Raw genomic sequence first — 20,086 nt, 5'->3', positions numbered from 1 at the left:
GATGTTCGGCGAGCCCTGTAGCTTGCCCTTTGATGGCCGTTAAGTTTGCAGCAGGGTCCACCTGTCGAATTTCACAAAGTTTGACGAAGCTTTGGGGAGAAATGCCCGCCAATCAGTCCGACGTTGGCGAGGCGGCGCAACGTGGAAGCAAGGATGAGTCGCTGGCTGAGTAGCAGACATGGTGAAGTCAAGATTGAGAGGCTTTGAGGTCACGAAAAGACCATCTATGATATGACGGCTCATGAAGCATGTGAGGATGGCAATTGAATGCAAAACACTGGATTGATGGAAAAGCCCATGACTGAGAAGATGTGCAAGTGAATGTTCCTTCGTCCAACTTTCCTGAGCTCCTTCCTGGGTGCAACGTTTCGACCCACTTGGCGCGCTGTTAAGCTTCTGGCCCTTTCTCGCTAGTTTATCCAAAAGGGGACAGCGCTAGGCGATAATCGGCAGGTATGCAAACAAATAACGGGTCTTCGGCGCTAAGCTGCCGCACTGCGGGGATGCTTCTAGCGGGGTGTACCTAAGTATCTCATTGTATGGTTCTTGAATGCTTGAATCCTTCCATTCCCATATTCCTTTTCATCAAGCTTTTTTATTATCGTCGACGAGACCGCTCTGATTCGATAAGAAGATGCAAATACCCTCCCACTGGTTCTAATTCGGTTCATGCTTGATTACTTACTGGTTCTCGCCTTTTGGTAAGATTTCTCAGGTCTTTCTAATCGCCGTTGCGCGGATCCAAGCAATTATTCAACAAGTGGTCAGCACTTGGAACTCTACTACCACCCATCACCTTGCCAAGACTTGCCAATGAAATGGCCCGAAAGCTCGAGGTTGGCCATCGGGCGAAAACTAGCAGGCCCCCAGGCCTGGGTCCCATCTCTCTCTCTATCTCAGTGCCTCTTCCATCTAGGCGGCAGCAGTGAGACACGCATCTCGACTTTCGCCAGCTCCAGCCTCCTTGCTTCAGACAAGGGCCTCATTCATATACGAAGTCCAATAGCGGAATAGGCCGTCTCGGCTACACTTGGTACAAGCAGTCATCGTCACATCGGCCGCTTGCCCATCTGCCGGTGGAAGATCAATTCGATCAATTCGATCAATTCTTTAATGGTCATCCATGACCCACACCCAGAGCACGGGTTTCATCGCGAACTTTACCACAGCAAGTCTGACATGAAGCAGAGAGGCGTTTTCGATGAGCATCTCATCAATCAGTAGGTATCCGTACTCCCTAAAGAATGCGCCTCGGCTGGTTTCCCTGGTCAGCCACACGTGGACGGGCCATGGGGTTGGTCGTCGTTCCCACTGAGATCGCAGGTATCCAAGGGGGGCCCCATCTATGATCTGGGCCGAGCCATAGGGGCTCAAGCCACTCGGCATCGCCCCTGAGAAAGCTTACTTCTGCTCAAGCGTTCCCGCATGTATCCGTTTTACCTAGCCACCGAACGTTGTGTGCCGCGATTTGTCAATATTCGGCCTCCCTTTTCGACTCAGCTTCCTCTCTATCTCCCCAGACTGCACGATATGCCTTATGATCCGCTCACTCTCCAAGTGGACCAAAGAAGACCTTACAATGTCGTGAGTTAGAGATCGAACGGCCCGTCCCACGTATCGCGTAGCGTACAATGGCTCTGCTTTGGAGGCGACCGGAATCCTCAGAAACAGGGTACCAGCGCGTTTCTTCTGGTAGCCAAGACCCTGGGCAGGGCGTTTCGCAGCACGCCTAGCTCAATGGAACATGTCTAGCCCTCCGAGGCATCCCTTTTCTGATATGCAGAACCGGCGCTTGTGCAGGCTGACAAGTCGGTTGTTGAATGCGACGCCAAATCTGTACCTATGGCCGTCGCACAAGTGTTATCTGATATTCCTAGCCACTTGGGCGAGAGATGCTCTTCCGTCCCAAGACATGGCGTATTAGAAGCACAATGTCACCCACCAAGACCGTCTTATCGTCTGCCCTTTCGATTTCCTACATATTTCGTCCGTTGTGTCGCATTTCACAGGCGTCGTGCGTCGGACTGTTACTGTCTTGCTTTCCGTTTCGAATTTGATCTTCCTCCTCTTTCACCCTTTCGTTTCCAGCTTTTCTAGCGCTGCTGCTGTTTTAGTGGTATTCGCGCTTCGATATCACCCACTCCACGCCTTTTCGTACCGGCTGGTTACAGTCAATCAATTTCTCTGGTTGTCAAGATCTGCAATGAAGGCATTTCTTGCACGGGATAGAGTTGCCGAGTCTGCGTCTACGTCCGATGACGAGACTGTAGTCGCCGTACAAGATGGAGTACGCTTGAATGCCGCAGGCTACAAGGATCAATTGAATCGCCAATATGGTTTCTTTGGACTGGCAAGCATGGCTCTGACGGTGGACAACGCCTGGGTCGCCTTGGGATCGTCCATCTCTGTGTCAATCCGTAAGTTTTACTAACTAGACGCCTATTGTTTGCAAGCCGGACGTTGTAACGAGCCGGGATCAATCTAGTCAACGGTGGCCCACCCGGCATCATTTACGGCCTTCTCGTCGCCGTCTTTTACTACTCCCTCATCGGCTTGAGTTTATCAGAGGTTTGTCTTCTCTTATCTCAGTTCTTGCAACTACCTCTCTCGTTTTCCAAAACAATGTGAATCACTGAGCCTGACGCCTTTCTCCAAGCTCGCTTCGTCAGTCCCCACCGCGGGCGGCGTCTACCACTGGGCCACCATCGCCGGCGGCCCTCGCTGGGGCCGGGTACTCGGCTTCTTCACCGGGTGGATCAACTTTTACGGCTGGCTCTTCTCGCTCGCAGCCCTGCTGCAGATCTCGAGCAATGTGGCCGTGAGCATGTACGCCGTCTGGAACTGGGATTCCTACGTCAGCCAGCCCTTCCACGTCTTCATCGGGTACCTCATCATCCTCTGGGGGTGCGCGGCCTTCATTGTCTTTGCCAACAAGTATGCTCCGTACACTCAGCAAGCCGGAACAATTTTTGTTTTGGTCGGAGGCGTCGTCACCATTATCGTTTTGGCGGCGATGCCGAAGCAACATGCGAGCAATCACTTTGTATGGGGCTCTTTCGATGAGAACAATGCCACAGGGTGGTCAGGGGGCGTTGCTTTCTTGCTGGGCGTTCTCAATGGTGCCTTCACGATCGGGACTCCTGACTCGGTAACCCACATGGCTGAAGAGATGCCACATCCCAAAAAGGACCTCCCAAAGGCTATCCTTTTGCAGATATCCCTGGGCTTCGTCTGTTAGTCAATAGTCTGCCAGTATGTTGAGCCCACGACTGACCATCAATAGATGCCTTTTGCTTCGCCGTCGCGTTGTCGTATGCCATCACGGACATAACGGCTCTCCAAGGCGGTTTCAACTCCTTCCCGCTGACCAACATTTATGTGCAAGCCACTACGAACAGCGATGGAATTCGGAATCCGGGCGCAGCGTTTGGTCTGCTATTCATCATGCTGGGCTGTACGCTGACGTGTTGCGTGGGCCTGACTTTGACGGTGAGATTACCATCCACTTGAGCTTGTGAGGTTCCAGTTGCTGATATCGTTCTCAGGTTTCGCGAACCTACTGGGCGCTCGCACGCGATAATGCTGTGCCACTCTCCAATGTCTTCGCTCAGGTTAATGAGCGCCTGAGCTGTCCTATTTGGTCAACCTTGTTTGTCTGTACGTCACCGCGTTCTCGTCTCCCCCCAACCTCAATGATTCAGAGATTAACATCGATGTTCAGGTGTCGTCGCAACCGGTCTGGGTGCCATACCCCTCGGAAGCTCAGCAGCCTTCCTAGCACTGGCAAGCTCGTTCATCATTCTGACATCCGTCTCATACGCCATCCCATTCGCAGCAAACATGCTCTCGAGGCGAAAGTACTTCCCTCGTGGACCCTTCCATCTAGGAAAGGCGGGATACATTATCAACGGACTGGCTGTGCTATTCATTGTCTTATTTGATATCATGTTCTGTTTCCGTAAGTCCTTGTCCGATCCATAAGTCTGGCCAAGCCCTAACGAGTACATCAGCATTCGTGTTGCCCACGACAGTAGCGACGATGAACTGGAGTGCAGTCATTTTGGTGGGAACGGTGGCGATTACGGGACTGTGGTGGGCGGTCCACGCGGTCCATCATTATCCTGGACCCAAGGTGATGGATCTTTACATTGCTACCGAAGGTGTAAGCCCCATCGCTACGGAGAAGAACACGACGACTGTCGCTTCGTCAGAGCTGAAGGAACCTCACGCATTGCAATGAAGATTAAGGTACTTATTAGAGTAGACGGCAGTTGATGGAACTAAGATATGATGTGATCAGCTTATATTGGATATCTAAGCTCTTTGAAATGGAAGGGACCAAAGATCATATCTTGACGCGTCCCTCAAAAGCAGACCGAGAGCCACACCGAGAGCTCCGCGGAAACTCGGTGAATTGACCAACCAGACAGGATCAAACTCATCTTACGATACGTACCCCAGAAATGGATGCGTCATGGTCCCTGTCGTCCTTATCGATAAGAATTCCATCGTTTGCCGCAAGGAATCTCGAGCTTCCTCGGTCGCATTTCTCTCTTTCCCGCCAATTCTCCCATTCGATCCTGATTCTCCCTTCGACTTCCCCCCTCCGATTCTCGCCCACCACATTACACCAATCAGTTTCGAAGTAATGGGATCCTCTTCCTCAAAGGCCGCGCAAGGCGTAGCTCGCAAATTCCCGACCCGCGCTCCGGGCGCCGTACCACCACCGTCAACCGCCGCGAGAGCAGCTCCCGCTGCCCCTCCAACGCAGCCTGCGCAGGCCCAGTCACAGGCGAAGACGGCGACACTCAAACCAGAAGGTCAGTTTGAACTCTCACACACTGGACTTCTCGATCAATCATGACCTCAAAGCTGACCGCCAGGACCCAGATCTCACATCCGCCACAACCACAAACCCCGAGGTCACCGCCGAATTCTCCTCGCGCCTCCGCCAAATGGGCATCGTCCAGCCGAACCCAACCTTCTCCTCCACATCAACAGCCAGCGCCGGCCCCGCTCCCGTCGCAGGCAGCCGCCCCGGTCCGAGTCCTCACGCCGACCTAATCCAGAACCCGGGCCCCTTGTTCCCGTCAACATCCCGCAACGCGACGCTCGGCACTCTCGAAGCCCGCCGCCGGCTTCAACAAGAGGCCGATGCCGAGTTTGACGGGCTCGGACGCAGCAGCAGTGGCGGGAGGGAGTTCTTGGATCTCAAGACGATTATTCAGATGCACCTGATGCGCGAGAGGGGACACTCGCCCGCTGAGATTGAGGCGAGGCTGGATTTGAAGGCTGGAGTTGTGGCGAGGTTGGGACGTATTGGGATCACGTCGCCTGCTTGAGTTGGCATTCGCGCAGAGAGAGTGTGTTTGTTGGGAAAAGTTGTTGAAGGTGTATAAAAATTGTAATTATAGGTATACTGCTCTACGAAAACCACAAAAGCTCCCAAACTCCTCCATAGTCTTTGGAAATAATTAACGACTAATCATCAAAAGACCCCAAAAACAATCATTAAGCCCGCTTTTCCTTTTCCAGTCTGTCCCGAGGTTTTTACCAGGCGCAGTGTCCACCATCGATGCGCAGGTCGCTGCCCGTCATGAAGCTGCTGGCGTCGCTGAGCAGGAACACGGCGGCGCCGCGGTATTCGCTGGGCTGGCTGAGCCTGTTGAGCATGTTGTGCTTGGGCCACTCGACCTTGCGCTCCGGGTACTCCACGAAGAGCGCCTCGACCATGGCGGTGACGATGTAGCCGGGCGAGATGGTGTTGACGCGGATGCCGTGGGCGCCCCATTCGGCGGCCAGGTTACGGCCGAGCTGCAGGACAGCAGCCTTGGAAGCGTTGTATGCGCTATAGTACCAGTATCAGCCATCTTGATACTGTTTTGATGGAAATCAAGTTTGTAGGTATAAGAAAACTTACGGGCAGATCAATCCTCTGTTGGCAACGGTGCCGCTCATGCTGGCAATCAAGACGATGCTGCCGCCGGTGCCGAGCCGAACCATCTGGCGCGCGACGGCCTGGGCGGTCATGAAGGAGCCGGTGACGTTGACGCCCATCATGCGGTCGACGTCCTCGGCCTTGTACTCGAGCGCGGGGGTCTCCTGTTGGATGCCCGCGGCGGCGATGAGGCCGTCCATGCGGCCGTGCTGGTTGGCGATGCCCTCGACGATGTCGTTGAGCTGTGCGACGTCGCGGACGTCGACTTGGTGGTAGGAGAGGGAGGTGCCGAGCTCGGCGGTGGCGCGGAGGGCGACCTTTTCAAAGTCGGGGTCGGGGGTAGGGAGGCGGTCGATGGCGTGGACTAGGGGTCGATGTTAGTCTTGCGCTTTGCATTTGTGTAATGACACATCTATAGAGTATATGTCTCTCTTAAAGAAAAGACAGGGAGGGAGAGAGAGTTGAAGATTGTTAGAAGAGTTGATTCTTTACCTATTGCGCCAGCTTCGAGGAGAGCCTCAGCCTGCGTGAGGCCGAGTCCGCGCGCGCCACCAGAGACGACAATGACCTTGCCCTGTAGGCTGAACTCGGGGAGGCCGCGGGCGACCTGGGGGGTCGTGGCCCCGAGGCCGAGGGACTTGGGGGTCGAGTTGAAGCTCCTCTCCTGCGCGACGAGGGGGTTTGCGGGTGCCACGACGGGGGCTTCGACGGGCTGTACTGCGAGTCTGGGAAGTTTCCTTGGGGTCAGATGAGGTCCAATGAGACGGAGTGGCCGGACGCGGGTTAGGTACCGTGACATGTTGCTGCCGGCTTCAACGAGAGCTGCGGGAGACATTTTTCTTCTGCTGTGTGTTTTTGGTGGAAGTTCCTGGGTAGGAGGATGGGAGGGAAGAGGCCTTCTTGTTGGCTTCTTCAGGTATCTAGATGATGCGGTTGGTTCCGTGAGAGGTAGTTTGATGACGGAGGTGGTTGATGCTAGTTAAAACTAAGACGGGCCGAGATGGGAGGGTGTGTTGGACCAAATAGAATGATGGTTGAAAGTCGATGGAACTCTGGTATAGCTTGCTTATTGTCTATAAGACGAGAGGAGTGATGATGATGAAAAGTGTGTGTGATAGTGAAGAGAGACTAAGAGGTTAGGACACCATCGTGAAGCCGTCCTCTTATACATCGTCGAGCTCTGCCTTTCACCCTTTTCCCAATGGGATGAGCTTCCCCGCACCCACGTCTCGTCCCATTGCTTCCCACGCCTCTCACACCCCCTCACCGTCTAAGTTCTTCCCGTCATGCCATGACCCTTGGCCCATACCCCCATGGGCCATGGCAAGATCAAGATCAGCAATCCCGAGCAACAATGAGCATCCGTTTTAGCAACCAACGGGCTAGCGCCGGCCGCGGCGGGCGAAGGAACAAGGGGATGGGATTGGACTGACGGGGGAGCTTGCGTTATGGTGAGCTGTCTAGGATTGTCTATACTAGGTCGTATGTATCGTCTCTGCCGGTTCCGGAAATGGACTGGTGACGAGACGTCGGGCTCGCTCGTGTGCCGTCAAGTTACCGGTAACACGTACTGCAGTGTGTCTAGTGTGCGGTATCAAGCTCGAAGCTCCCTTCGCCTCATCTTTTCTTAGAAACGGAACCCCTAACACCACTGTTTTTTTTGCTGCTCGTTGGAGTCTCTGCGGGACCTGCAAATCTAAGGTTTGTCCATCCACGCCGGCGGGTACGTTTCGTTGCATGCCATGGGCAGCATGTGCAGCAATGGAGCTCCAGACTTCTCTCTCATCGAGGGCTAGAACCTTCAAAGATGGGTCTGCGATGTCCGAGACAGGTCATGCGGGATGTCAGATTTCAGAATAGAGATTGGAACGCCCCCGCCTTGCCCCCGTGTTCCCGTGTCTCTGTGTCTCTGTGTCTCTGCATGGACTCCCCCCGGTTCCCTGGTGCCAAAACTGGTTCCAAAAGCTCCGGGAAAGCAGTTGGACGCGCTCCCGCGTGAGAGTCTAGTCTTTGCTTGGGTGAGAGACATGGGGACATGGAGACATGGGAACATGGGGGCGGGCAATCGGGAATACTCCACCTTTGGACCCCTCCGCGCGCGGCGGAAACTCAACCGGCTGCCCGCGGTGCGGAAAATCGGTTGGTTTACCGAAAGAACCACATCACGATTCACCACTTTTTCAAGTTTTCACTGGCATGAAACGGAAAATGGCAGGTTCAACTACCACCCGTTGGGCTGCGAGACGCCCCGACATGTCTGAGCTCTGATTCTCTGAGTCTTTGAGAAGGGTTCTGGTAAGGCTCTCGTGGGGCTTGGCTCCATTTCTCATTCCCATACTCATCTCTGGCCACAGCCGCCACACTATTGGGACGGAACTGCGGATGTTTGTTTCTTGAGCACTCAGACTGTCAGAGACTCAGATTTGTATTGTGAAGCTTCGTGAGAATGGAGCAGAAAAAATCAAGGGACCTAAACTGGGTCTGAACTGCAACGTAGGGTCCAGAACTCATATCCACCCCCATTATCATCCCTGCCTCTCAGTTCTAGAGTCCAGACCAACATTCACAGATACCTGAGTAACCTTACCTGGGCGGCGGAAACCTAACACGTCGGTACACATCCAGATAGCCACTACTACGCACGCTAGACACTGGACTGCGCATGTCAACCAAACAGAGACTAATACGGCAAGGTAGAGACTTTCGAGCGGTGGGGAGACAGCTGCGTCCGGGGGAGAAATGCGGAGTGCAGTGTTGCTTTGCGCATGCGGTCCCGGTCCACCGGATTGCTCCTTTAGGAAATCCGAGCTGCTCATCCCTTTCTCGTCCCTCCTTGATCCCTCCTCATCCCTACTCACCCCTACTCCATGCCTTTACTCACTGATACCAGAGTGGCAGAAGCTCAGAATGAGCATCAAACTATTTGCCTTTTGTGATCATGTGTGTTGTATCTCATTGCCTGCGCCACCAACAGACTGGAACCCAACAAAATGAAGAAGCAAAACCCAAAGATCGGTCAGCAAACCCATCGTTCAAATGTCAGACAATTCAAGCATCTGATGTCTTCGTGACGCCGCAGGATGAGCTTGCCCCCCCTCCCCACCATCCTCCCCCTATCCCGTGCTCGGCTCCGTACGGATATCCCGTAGGCTATCCCGTACCGCAAATCCGCAACCCAGCACCCCGGGGCCAGAACAACACAACGCGCAAGCCTGCGAGGGTCTGATGCTCTCGTGACTCTCAGGACCATCGTGAACTATACCGACACCTCCGGCCAAGACCCAAAAGACCACTTATCCTCCAGCCTCTGCACCCCGGCGCCGCCCTCGCCATCGCCCTCGCCGGCCCCTTCCCTGGCGATCCACCGCTGCACGCTCCAAAACGCCTTGAGGTACGATATTCCCAGCGCGAAGTCCTCGAACCCAATCGATAGCCCAGTTACGGCCATCTTCCTCCTCACGAATCTGCCCTTGGCATCCGCCGCCGCGTTCGGGACCGCCACCAGCATCACCCAGAGGAAGATCCCCGGGATCCCCTTCCACGTCGTCATGCTCACGCTCGTCAGGCTGGCATACGCCGCCTGGAGCATATCAGCGTCGTCGAAGCGCGAAATCTGGCGCAGAGACTTGATGGACCAGCTGTAAATTACGGCGGCGATCCTGACGGTTTCGTGGATCCGTTCCTTTTCGGAGAAGTAAGAGGCGACTTCTGTGGGTCTGGCTGCTGATGTTGCTCCTGCTGCCGCTGCTGTGCCTTGTTCCCGCAGCTTGTCGTACAGCCATGATGCGGTTGATCGAATCTTTGATTTGCTCGCCGCCGAAGTCATCGCCGATGCCGATGTGGCGGACTCCGTGAGAAACCGCACGTCGTCCAGGATCTTGGCCGTCGCGCCGCAGATGCCGAGCTTCTCTGCGATGCTCTCGAACCGCGGTGCGGGCGCCAGTAAGGGGCTGTCATAGCAGTCTGGCCAGGTCGTCGGGACAGGTATCTCTTCGTCACGCGCTGGGTCGTTCTCTAACCAGTAGAGATCCGTCTCAAAGGCACAAGCAATCTCATAATCAGTCCTTTCAGAGGTTATCAGTACTTACAAATTGCTTCAAGCTTGGACACGAACTCATTGGACTTACAGAATTATGATTGATTCGCCTACTATATCTCTCAGCCCTCGCATGCCTTTACGGAGTTTGATCATGCGCTTGATGCCTCTCATGTGAGCAAACATGCTCTCGTCGGCTCCCCAAAACCACTTTGAGAGGAAAATCAGTTTCTCGTTGGGAATGGTTCACGAAGCTGTGACCAGGACAAGACGCTGCACTCACCTCCATGACGACCAGATTCACAATGCACCGGACCATCTCAACCGCGATAGCGTCGAACGGTCGCCGCATGTAGTCCGCTATCATCGACAGCACCCAGGACTTTAGGGCGAGCGACTCGGGGCTCTTTGCCACTTCTGTCCCTCGCTCAAGCGACTGGGTCATCGAGGACATGAGGATGCCGATATTGGGAAACAGAGGGGATTGCAGCATCCAAGGCAGGACCTCCTTGAGGAACACGGGTGGCTGACTCTGGCCATCAATCGACACCATGTTGGGTGCGACAAAGTGAACATCTGTGGGCGGTCTCGTCAGCTACCAATGCTCCAAGTGATGATGATACTGGCCATCTTACAGAAGTGTAAAAGCTCCGTCGTTCTGGGCCCTTCCGGGAGTGGCATGCCGTGAAGGGTCGTAACTTCAGTGAGGATACCACCGATCGATGCGATACCGTTATGGAAGAAGGCATGGGGATCACCATCTCCATCGAGAAAGAGGTTGGCGCGAGTCTTGCCCTTCAACATGGCCCTCTCATCTTCTCGATGGTCCTTACAGCAGTCTCCTCCATGGCGTGCGTGATCATGGGCCGCAAGGCATCTCGACCTTAGCTGCTCCCTGCAGCGATTTCGAACAGGTAGTCGACCGGGTAAGTCCAGGGACGCGATACCGGGTAGCGAAGTGACACAGGGACCGTGTGAGATCACCTCTGTCTGCTTCTCCGATTTCGTGGAAAGCGAGGACAAGTCAAAGGTGAGGACCTGTGTTTCGTACACCGGCTTTGGGAGACATGGTCCAAGTTGGACAATGGTACACTCCACGGGAGGGAACCGCCTCGAGCAGTTGACGCACTGCGTCTCAGGCTGTCGAATTATGCACTATGACATGTCCATCCTGTCAGTCTTGCATGAACTCGATGGGATTCAAGTGATCAGGTTCGGGTCGTTCCTGGGTATGTGATGCCGTTACATGGCGGGTGACTTGGTGTTGATTTGTGTTGGACTTTTGGTCAACTCACCTTCTGCTTCCGCCTTTGACACTCGGTGCACGATTTCTGGAGCCTCGCCCGTCTCTTCGCGGCGGTTGGCGGCTTTGACGATTCAGAGGCCATGATATTCGATTCATGATACTCAGCTCAGCATGTTGAAGATGAAGCAAAAGTGAGAGGGGAACGAAGCACTAGATCCGGCCTTTGAACCACTGACACGCTCTCAATTCAGCCACGGCTGAGGGCTGAATGAGATATAGGTCCATGTCTCGATTGAGAGATAGTACGGGATAAGATGAGTGGACGAGCACCTGAACCAACAGGCCGCTTTTGACATTTTCTCAGCACATTGTTTGCTCTGTCTCTTTTGTCCCTTTTCGGATTGATGCATTTTGATGCATTCAGCGCCGACTTTCCCCCCTCATTTTGTGTCTCACGAAGGTCACGTACGATTTGACGATTTGTTTCCGTTACTGTGAGGCGTCGCACTTTAGAGAGATCGACACCAGCTGGCGGCGCTTACTTGCATGAAAAGGCTGCCTGCGGGACGGGACACGATCTGTGGGTGAGATTATACCCGGCGGTGAGACGGAACGGAAGGTGCGAGATGAATCCAGCATTTGCGACAGTTTTTTCCACCCTAGAAGAAGAGAAATGAGTTTCTATAATAGAAAATGAATTCCGCATCACGACATTTGCGTTCTTTCTTTCGCCATCGAGCGCCCGTAGTCAATTACATTCATTTCGAACCTCAATGACAATTATGACCGGTCAGACGCCAACGAATATCACCGGTGGCTGCCTCTGCGGCTCGGTCAAGTACACCGTTGCCGGCGGATTCGGATTCGGAGTTGTCTGCCACTGCAACAGCTGCCGCAAATTTACGGGTTCGTCCTTCGGCGCGAACAGCTTAGTCGAGACAAAGGTACGATAAGATTCCCGCATTCCGAGTTTCCAGCTATCAGTTACTTATCAATTATCCAAAAAATCTAGAACCTCACCGTCGAAGACCCGGAGAAGAAGATCAAAGTCTACAAGGCCGGGACGTCCAACTCGGGCAACTCGCTAGAGCGCTCGTTCTGCGGCGCCTGCGGCTCTTCGCTGTTCGTCGTCAGCGAAAAGGATCCCGGCCGGATCGCCGTCACGTCCGGGACGATGGATGACGTGCAGGGTGTGGAGGGGGATGGCGTCGAGCTGTGGAAGCCAAAGTTGGAGTTTTTCTGTATTCGCAAGGCGAAGTGGTTGACGACTATTGGAACTGCGCAAAAAGATACGATGTGAATTGCTTATGCCACACCAGATGGATTTGGTATTGGCGTTCCTATGTGTCGTATGCAAGGCGCAAAGCAAGGTGAGAACCACGAGGTTTAGATAGCCTTGTCTGGGCCGTCCCGCTCCATCTCCTGACTCAAGGGCAATTCAGAGACGAAGAAGAAAATATATCTGCCCTCGCTCGAAAGGCTGGCTTGATTGGCTGTTGATATCCATTTGGTGAATGCAACATCACGGCTACGGCCTTCGGCTCCCAGCTCCGGCGGACTAAAACCATCGGCTTCGGCCGTGTCGAGCGGCGGCGAAGGACTCCACCTGTCAAGTGGAGATCGTATCCTCCGGCCGTGGGCGATCTGTGATTGCTGGAGAAACTCAAGCCGAGCTCAACCGCCAGTGACAACCAACGAGAACCAACAAGGACCAACGAGCTGTTGGTTGGAAAGCTTTCAAGTCACACTCAAGGACTCTTCAATTCTAATGTTGGCACCGCCAATCTACTTTAGACATACCATCATTCTCATCAGAGATCCTCAAAATGACCTCTCATGAAGATGGGCCAATCTTCCTCAACCCCATAATCCCGGGCTTCAACCCAGACCCAACAATCTGCGTAGTTCCAGCAACAGATTCAACCCCGACGACATATTTCCTATCTACTTCCACCTTTGAATACTTCCCAGGCTGCACCATATACACCTCGACGGACCTCATCAACTGGAAGCTCATCGGGCACGCACTCACGCGCAGAAGCCAGATTGAGCTGAGGACCGTCGAGCCGGGCGCCGGGAGCTGGGCAAGCACGCTGCGCTACCGGCCCCAGGAGAAGCGCTGGTATCTCGCTAATGGGCTCTTTCAGAGATATCGACCGACGAGTGATGTGAGTGAAGACTTATGCCTTTAATTTCAAGACGATGCTCATCAGAATTTACAGGAGCGCATCTTTCCTCGGGGATTCTATGTTTGGACAGATAACATCTGGGATGAAAGCTCTTGGTCAGATCCCGTGTACTTTGACAATCCTGGATTCGATCAAGATGTGAGTGGCCGCTTTGATCAGGACACGGGCACAGCTGATCACAATTCTAGCTCTTCTGGGACGACGACGGAAAGGTCTACCTCTCAACAACAGTCCGCATGGGAAAGCGAACGCCAGGCCTCAAACTAAAAGACTTTGCCATTCACATTTCAGAAATCGACATTTCTACAGGTAGAACACTCACCCCGCCGCAAGTGATCCGTGAATCCCCACACGGAATCGCAGAAGGATCACACATCATCCGCAGGGGAGAGTACTACTACCTCTTCACCGCCGAAGGCGGCACAGAAGCCGGCCACCAAGAGTGGGTATTTAGAAGCCAGAAGGGGCCGTACGGGCCGTGGGAGGGGCAGGGTAATGCTCTGTGGTACAACGGGCCCGAGGAGGAGGTGCAGAGGACCGGCCACTGCGATGTTTTTGATGATGGTCATGGCAAATGGTGGGCTGTGCTTCTTGGTGTACGGCCCGTGAAGGTTGGGGATAAATACCTTGAGCCGCAGATGGGCCGAGAGACGTTTCTGGTGCAGGTTGACTGGGTGGATGATTGGCCCGTCTTCAACAATGGTCGCAATATCACACTCCAGACCGCCGGCAGGGAAGCGATTGAGAAGGCCGCCGTTGCTGGTGCTGACGGAGTTAAGTGGAAGGCAGACCTGTCCAGATCATCCCTGGAGGTTGGCTGGTATCACAAGGGTGAGTGTACAGTCTGAATCCTAGAGCTGAAGCTGATTTGATCTTTCTAGATACACCTATCAAGCCTTGCCATAGCTTGACAGAACGTCCCGGCTTCCTGAGGCTCTACGGCAACTGTTTCGATCTCAACAGTCCCGAATCTCCGGCGATGATCTTGAGGAAGCAGACATCGTACAACGAGACCTTCAAGGCTACAATGCTCTTTAAACCCAGTCGGGTGGGATATGAATCTGGTGTTACTGTATGGTGGAGTCAGTACTCCTACGCCACCATCGGCATTGGTGCTATTCAACCACAAGATGGAGGACCCGCCGTCCCGACAATTATCACGAGGGAGCCTACGGGCAAGGTCAACAAGCTCAAGGTACGTTATAGGCCGCTTGATAGCGTTCGGCGTTCTTTCTAATGTTTCAAGGTGGCCCACCCCCTGTTGGATTCCGCCATACCAGCTCTTGATTTGAATCAGCCGGTAAAGCTGTTCATCACCGCGAGTTCCTCCGACTATGAGATGAGTCTCTCAGTCGACGGGATTACGACGACCAAGATATTCAAGTCAGAAGCATTGACCGTCTTTCCTCCCGTAGGAGGTGCTTTCTGTGGCGTCATGTACGGGATTTACTCATTCGGGCAGAGTGAACCGGTGCTGGATCCTTCAGATTTCACGGAAATTGAGATTCTAGAAATTTGAGGGTCAATTTCAATAAGATGCCAAGGTTGGCAAATCTTTCCAGCCCTTCTTCAATGGCTTACTTCCGTCGGATATCAGCTGGCCTAGAGGCTCAAGGAATGAACAGCCAATGAAAGGCTTTGCGAACTTGATAAAGCCTAGCCTGAGACATGTTGAACTTCCCTCTCAAACTTAGAGGCCTGGATTTCATCCCGAGTTCTTGTGAGTTTGAAGTAAACTCATCTCAACATATGCAAGAGTTGCACAGACACGGACCTCCCTTCGGACCTCCATAACCTCAACGTCGCTTACTATGCAGAATCGTGAGGGCGACTCATAAGTAAATCACGTTGCAGTTTACTTTCCGACAATCCGAGAGCTACAGTCTCAAGCTCCTGAAAGCGCCGTCTCAGCTTTCCCATTGTAGTGATACATCCCAGTGTATGCTGCTCTAAAGGCTGAAGAATGTAGCTACTGTGCTTGGTAAGCCACAACTTTGAATGAACGTCAAGTGAGATGAGTGCACCTGCGGTTCATTCCTCAGAGTATTTTGATCAAGTATGAAGTCGATGTCTTCTACTCGGCAGGCCAAGTAATGCTCTTTCTTCAAGAAACGCTCCCCGAAGATAGATCGCCATAACCACATCACCGTTCCATTCTTTTCTTTCTAGAAAAGAAAGCCACATTAGACAGTCTCTTCATCACCATGGCATCCTTCATCAAGACAGAACACTACGAACCCTACCCCGAAGTCTCCCCCATTCTCCTCCGCAGCCAATTCACCGACAAAACAATCCTCATCACCGGCGGCGGCTCCGGCATAGGCGCATCCACAGCCCGCAGCTTCGCCCAAGCCAACGCCGCAAAACTCATCCTCACCGGCCGCACCGAGCCCACCCTCCACCAGACAGCAGCTGCCCTCCGCGCAGAGTTCCCCGACCTAGAAATCTCACTCCACGAGGGTAGCGTCTCCTCCCCAGAGCACGTGGCATCCCTCTTTGCAAGCCTGGACCGCTCCCCCGACGTCCTCATCAATAACGCCGGGTACCTCTCCGAGCCTGTGAGCTTCGTCGACGCGGATTTGAAAGATTGGTGGCAAGGGTTCACGACGAATGTATTTGGCACGGCGCTTATGACGCAAACGTACCTGCGTCACCGCAGGGGCTTACGGACCGGGGCTGAGGACGAGAAGCCTGGGGTTGTAATCAACATCAACACGAAGGCCGCATACGACTTTCACATCCCCGGTATGAGCAGCTACGGCGCGAGCAAAGCCGCCATGCTACGCCTGGCGGAGGTTATTACAGACGATGTCCCGGCGTCCGAGGCGCGCGTTATCTCTGTTCACCCTGGCGCGGTGCAGACGGCCTTGCTGGCCAAGTCTGGACTGAAGCGAAAGATGACGGACGGGAAATTAGCGGGAGACTTTGTGGTGCGGAGTGCTTCGGAGGAGGCGGCGTTTCTGAATGGGCGGATGGTGTGGGTGAATTGGGATGTTCCCGAGCTAGTTTTGTGGAAGGATGTGGCGGATGGTGTGGGTGAATTGGGATGTTCCCGAGCTAGTTTTGTGGAAGGATGTTATTGTCGAGAAGGATCTGCTAAGGAGTAGTATTAAGGAGGCTTAGTTTTGAGAGGGTTCTTAGCTTTCGGGAGGATTCGACAGCGATTCTGCTGCCATTCAAACTTATACTTCTATAGAGGCACCTCTACCATGGTTTGTAACAAGAAAGACCGCTCCGACCACAACCAATGTCTTTCTTGAAATACAAGCAGGGATTTCTCTTATCGAGAAGGCAGCTTCGCTCTTCGCAAAAACTTCAAAACTTCTCAGATTCTTCTCTCAATATATACAATGAACTGAAGGCTATTTACGGGTTCAACTAGAAAACAGCAACTTTCACGTCAAGACAGACCACCACATCTTCGCACGAGAACCACACTTGTCACGCCTAGTTGGTCTCGGCAACGTGGTTCGTGACCAAGCAAGTCCACTCATCGGTACCGTAGTAAATGGTATTTCCGTCGTTGTGCGACTGGCCGGTGCTAATGGTGTCTCCAAGCTGCCAGAAAGCGTCGCCGGCCATACCCGCGGTGGCGACCGAGGCGATCTGCCATGGTCTCTCGATCGTGCAGTGGTCGGATGGCGCGCCGTCTATTATTTGGAGATTTGGGTTAGCTTCTTCCTCCTTCTTGGCTTCTTCGTGGAGCTCTTTTGTGTCTGGCTTGTTACTTACATTCTTCAAAGAAGCAGGGCTTGTTCGCGGCAACGCAGGCCTTTGCGTGGTCGGCTACCCACTTGGCGCCAGTGTCGTATCCAACGCTCCCTATAACCCGTCAGTAACCTTTCCATGATACCTCATTATTGTAGGTGGACTTACATGAGTTAGGATAGAAGTGGAACGTTCCAAAGTCCCTAAACAACAATCAATCATCAGCATCACAGACACAACACCGGAGACCGTGTTCAGGGGGCCAACGTACAGGGTAGTAATGTTCAGCAAACCAACCCAATCCGTTCCCTCGCCATACTGATAAGGGTAAGATGTATCACCAGGCAAACCCATACCCTCGTCGCCGAGCGTCACCATGTGGTTAGGATCCAGCGACTTGACGTAGGCCGACGTGGACTTTGCCCAGTTGTAGATGACGGAGGTCGCGCAGCCCTGGCAGCGGGGCTCGTTGGCCAGCTCCCACGCGAAGATGGCGGGCGAGGCCTTGTACCGGTTGACCACGGTCTGGACGTACTTGAGGTACTGCGTCTGGGCCGCCGTGTTGGTGTACCAGCCGTTGTGGTCGCCTCCGAAGGCGTTGACGTAGGCGTTGATTCCGCCATAGTCGTTCCTGGGACTATATCAGATAGGGGTCCAAAGGGGTGTTTGGGGGAGAAACCAACCAGTTGTTGACAAAGTTGATGATGAGCTTGATGCCGTTCTTCTCAGCGGAAGCGACGACGGTATCCAGGCGTCCGAGACCGTTCTCGCCAGTGTTGATTTGCGAACCCGACGCACTCAGGTACTGGAACCCTGTTCGATCATTAGCTTCCTACAATACAAACTCTAAGAAAGCTTGGGAATGCTTCATACAGTTGTCATACTGGGGAATCGTGTTGACGTCGTTGAATCCCCAAATACGAAGGATCCGGAGACCAGAAGTCTTGAGATGACCCAGGACAAGGTCCACATCGGCCGCGTTGGTGAGGAAACTGCACCAGTAGCAGTTGGTGCCGGGGTAGTACTTCGCCACGCCGTCGATGCTGAACTTTGTGCCGACGGCCTTGGGGAAGCCGGTGCTGGGCGGGGTCGTGGCCGAGGACGTCCGGGAGGTCGCGCCGACGGACGAGGTGGTTGCCGCACGGGTCGATGTCGCGAGGGTGCTAGAGCGGGAGGTCGTTGTCGCGGCGGAGCCTGGTGATGTTGGTCAGTCTTTTAAAAGTTTGTAGCAAGGTTATGGGAGAGAGACATACCGGGAAGACACTGCGAGTACCACTGGTTGCTGTACGTGCAGACTGAGCCGGAAACGCAGGTCGTTGCCCCAGTCCATCCCTGGCCGCCGCATTGTCCGTACAAAGGCGCCTGTGCTGAGACGGCGGCCGCGAGGGCAAGCACACCGGCGACTGCAGACTTCATCTTGAAGGTCTGTCGATGATGAGTTATGAGAAGGTTGACTGGTGTTCCTTTTGTGTTAAACCGGTGGGATGGCCACTCATATTTGTATTCACGAGGGTTCCAGAGCTCAACTCCGCTTCGACAGAGCTGTCAATATCCGGAACCGCCTCGCCGGATCGACGTCTTCCATGGCGCCCCTCTTTGAAAAGGCTTGTCATGAAGCGACCTTTAAAATCCCATCAATGGCGTCGCGGGAACACGGGCAGATGTGGCCATGTCTCATGGAGCCTGGGTCCCTGGATCGACTATGGACTAGTCTGCTCCGCAAATCGAGGGGATGGACATCCAGGAAGGGGACAATGTGGAGGGGCAGGGCCGCAGGAACGAGCAGACAGATGTAGGATTCAGCTCAGCTCTGGCGACGGGTGGGCCGACGGGGCCGGTACATCTTGGTTTCTGCGTCGTATTGCATGCTTTGGACGGGTATCGTGGGTGCTCCAGACGGGAATACCGGGAGCCAGACACCCACGATCTACGGTTGCGAATCCCGTCGATCCACCACGCGGTTATCTCGTTGTGTAAGTGGTGAAGTCGTTAATTGACAGCCACCATAGTAATTGGTCAATCGCTGTATGTAATGAGAAGCGATAGCGAGGTCAGTGGCGAAACATTCTTGATCTAGCTGTTCCGCAAAGCAAAGAAAATTAAAGGAAAAAAACAAGAATGAGGTAGGTTGCCTTTCTTGGTGTAAGTTCCGCCTCGACGTATGGGGCTGCAACGGCGGAGCGTCGTCCGCCGCAACCCGCATTCGAACAAACTCGCCGGCGTTGACCCCGCTAACGGACATTGGCCACGCAGATAATAGTCTCTGATTGTTGCTCCAACAGATTCAACTGAGAGCACAAAGTGCCATTCTTTCAAGTTGGAGAGGAGATATAAGCCGACAATCCGACTCACAAACCCAAAAGGTCATTAATTGTATTTGTTTTGTACTTGACTCCTAAGCCAAAGTTTGACCAGTCAGGAAGTATACGCCGCTGCTCAAATGACTGAAGAAAGCACAAGGCCGGCAGAAGTTCTAGAAAGGCCACAATTGAACGCTTCTGACAAGAACGGACGTTGTGTATCTATTACATATATTCAACTTAACTACCTACGTATATCCCCGCTCTTATATTCTTTTACCTTAGCCTCTCACTAAGTGACTAGGGATCAATGGCAAGGTGGTCGTAAGACACGGCTTGTGTGACAACACCTGCCAACCCTTATCTGATCGCTTTTCCCATTGCCTGAATATACCAAATACACACTCGACCAAAGAATATGAGAAAGGTCTATACCTCCCCTCAACTCGATTCCTGCCAAGAACGGCAGCAGGCGCCCCACAGGCTTGTGAGGCCAGGCCAAACTGCCGTTTGGCGTGATAGTTAGAGGCGAGCCTTGCATACACAAGTTAGAAAAACATCAGGCTGAGTCTTCGCCAGAGATTACGAGTTCGAATCCATGAGCACCAAGAGTTGTAGCCACACCGGTGGTGAGCTCTTTTTTGATTTGATCGGGCTTACGTTTATGTG

The 20,086-nt window shown here is 53.6% G+C and overlaps 8 protein-coding genes across 8 annotated transcripts; 5 read left to right on the top strand and 3 right to left on the bottom strand.

Annotated features, from left to right (window-relative positions):
• Positions 1-2,169: 2,169 nt before the first annotated feature.
• HER10_EVM0004039 (choline transporter) lies at positions 2,170-4,240 on the top strand (the record flags this gene model as incomplete). The annotated part of the gene is made up of 7 exons (XM_035473698.1): positions 2,170-2,417; positions 2,486-2,568; positions 2,657-3,233; positions 3,284-3,489; positions 3,546-3,657; positions 3,722-3,958; positions 4,011-4,240. The coding sequence occupies exons 1-7, from the start codon at positions 2,204-2,206 to the stop codon at positions 4,238-4,240; spliced, it is 1,659 nt and encodes a 552-aa protein (XP_035337096.1). The 5' UTR covers positions 2,170-2,203.
• A 320-nt stretch (positions 4,241-4,560) lies between these two features.
• HER10_EVM0000789 (uncharacterized protein) lies at positions 4,561-5,447 on the top strand. The gene is made up of 2 exons (XM_035470557.1): positions 4,561-4,820; positions 4,891-5,447. Exons 1-2 carry the CDS (start codon positions 4,649-4,651, stop codon positions 5,340-5,342), a joined length of 624 nt encoding a protein of 207 aa, XP_035336839.1. The 5' UTR covers positions 4,561-4,648; the 3' UTR covers positions 5,343-5,447.
• A 103-nt stretch (positions 5,448-5,550) lies between these two features.
• Positions 5,551-7,036, bottom strand: HER10_EVM0010678 (short-chain dehydrogenase; the record flags this gene model as incomplete). Its single annotated transcript, XM_035480130.1, has 4 exons — positions 6,730-7,036; positions 6,431-6,663; positions 5,921-6,302; positions 5,551-5,848 (listed from the first exon to the last, which is right to left on the bottom strand). The coding sequence occupies exons 1-4, from the start codon at positions 6,771-6,773 to the stop codon at positions 5,551-5,553; spliced, it is 957 nt and encodes a 318-aa protein (XP_035337644.1). The 5' UTR covers positions 6,774-7,036.
• A 544-nt stretch (positions 7,037-7,580) lies between these two features.
• Positions 7,581-11,362, bottom strand: HER10_EVM0002059 (uncharacterized protein; the record flags this gene model as incomplete). Its single annotated transcript, XM_035471785.1, has 6 exons — positions 7,581-7,634; positions 9,201-10,002; positions 10,066-10,184; positions 10,258-10,550; positions 10,610-11,066; positions 11,270-11,362. The coding sequence occupies 6 exons, from the start codon at positions 11,360-11,362 to the stop codon at positions 7,581-7,583; spliced, it is 1,818 nt and encodes a 605-aa protein (XP_035336945.1).
• A 640-nt stretch (positions 11,363-12,002) lies between these two features.
• On the top strand, positions 12,003-12,520 carry HER10_EVM0007367 (glutathione-dependent formaldehyde-activating enzyme; the record flags this gene model as incomplete). Its single annotated transcript, XM_035476925.1, has 2 exons — positions 12,003-12,164; positions 12,233-12,520. 2 exons carry the CDS (start codon positions 12,003-12,005, stop codon positions 12,518-12,520), a joined length of 450 nt encoding a protein of 149 aa, XP_035337360.1.
• A 526-nt stretch (positions 12,521-13,046) lies between these two features.
• Positions 13,047-14,928, top strand: HER10_EVM0005652 (beta-xylosidase; the record flags this gene model as incomplete). The annotated part of the gene is made up of 5 exons (XM_035475258.1): positions 13,047-13,388; positions 13,443-13,547; positions 13,598-14,240; positions 14,291-14,604; positions 14,656-14,928. 5 exons carry the CDS (start codon positions 13,047-13,049, stop codon positions 14,926-14,928), a joined length of 1,677 nt encoding a protein of 558 aa, XP_035337223.1.
• Positions 14,929-15,613: 685 nt separating this feature from the next.
• Positions 15,614-16,516, top strand: HER10_EVM0000152 (short-chain dehydrogenase; the record flags this gene model as incomplete). Its single annotated transcript, XM_035469946.1, has 1 exon — positions 15,614-16,516. The coding sequence occupies one exon, from the start codon at positions 15,614-15,616 to the stop codon at positions 16,514-16,516; it is 903 nt and encodes a 300-aa protein (XP_035336778.1).
• Positions 16,517-16,856: 340 nt separating this feature from the next.
• HER10_EVM0001096 (fungal cellulose binding domain-containing protein) lies at positions 16,857-18,533 on the bottom strand (the record flags this gene model as incomplete). The annotated part of the gene is made up of 7 exons (XM_035470856.1): positions 16,857-17,059; positions 17,142-17,231; positions 17,286-17,320; positions 17,389-17,748; positions 17,801-17,930; positions 17,991-18,311; positions 18,371-18,533. The coding sequence occupies 7 exons, from the start codon at positions 18,531-18,533 to the stop codon at positions 16,857-16,859; spliced, it is 1,302 nt and encodes a 433-aa protein (XP_035336859.1).
• Between the last annotated feature and the right edge of the window lie 1,553 nt (positions 18,534-20,086).

The sequence above is a fragment of the Colletotrichum scovillei genome, assembly GCF_011075155.1.
Source record: "Colletotrichum scovillei strain TJNH1 chromosome Unknown Contig00002, whole genome shotgun sequence".
Lineage (NCBI taxonomy): Eukaryota > Fungi > Ascomycota > Sordariomycetes > Glomerellales > Glomerellaceae > Colletotrichum > Colletotrichum scovillei.
This window is presented reverse-complemented; position numbering and strand designations above follow the sequence as displayed.

What these genes read in the sequence shown, in the direction of transcription:
- HER10_EVM0000789 (XM_035470557.1), top strand. Translation starts at nt 4,649, where the DNA reads ATGGGATCCTCTTCCTCAAAGGCCGCGCAAGGCGTAGCTCGCAAATTC. An exon ending in GGCGACACTCAAACCAGAAG is followed by an intron (nt 4,821 to 4,890) that starts GTCAGTTTGAAC and finishes GCCAGGACCCAG; the next exon opens with ATCTCACATCCGCCACAACC.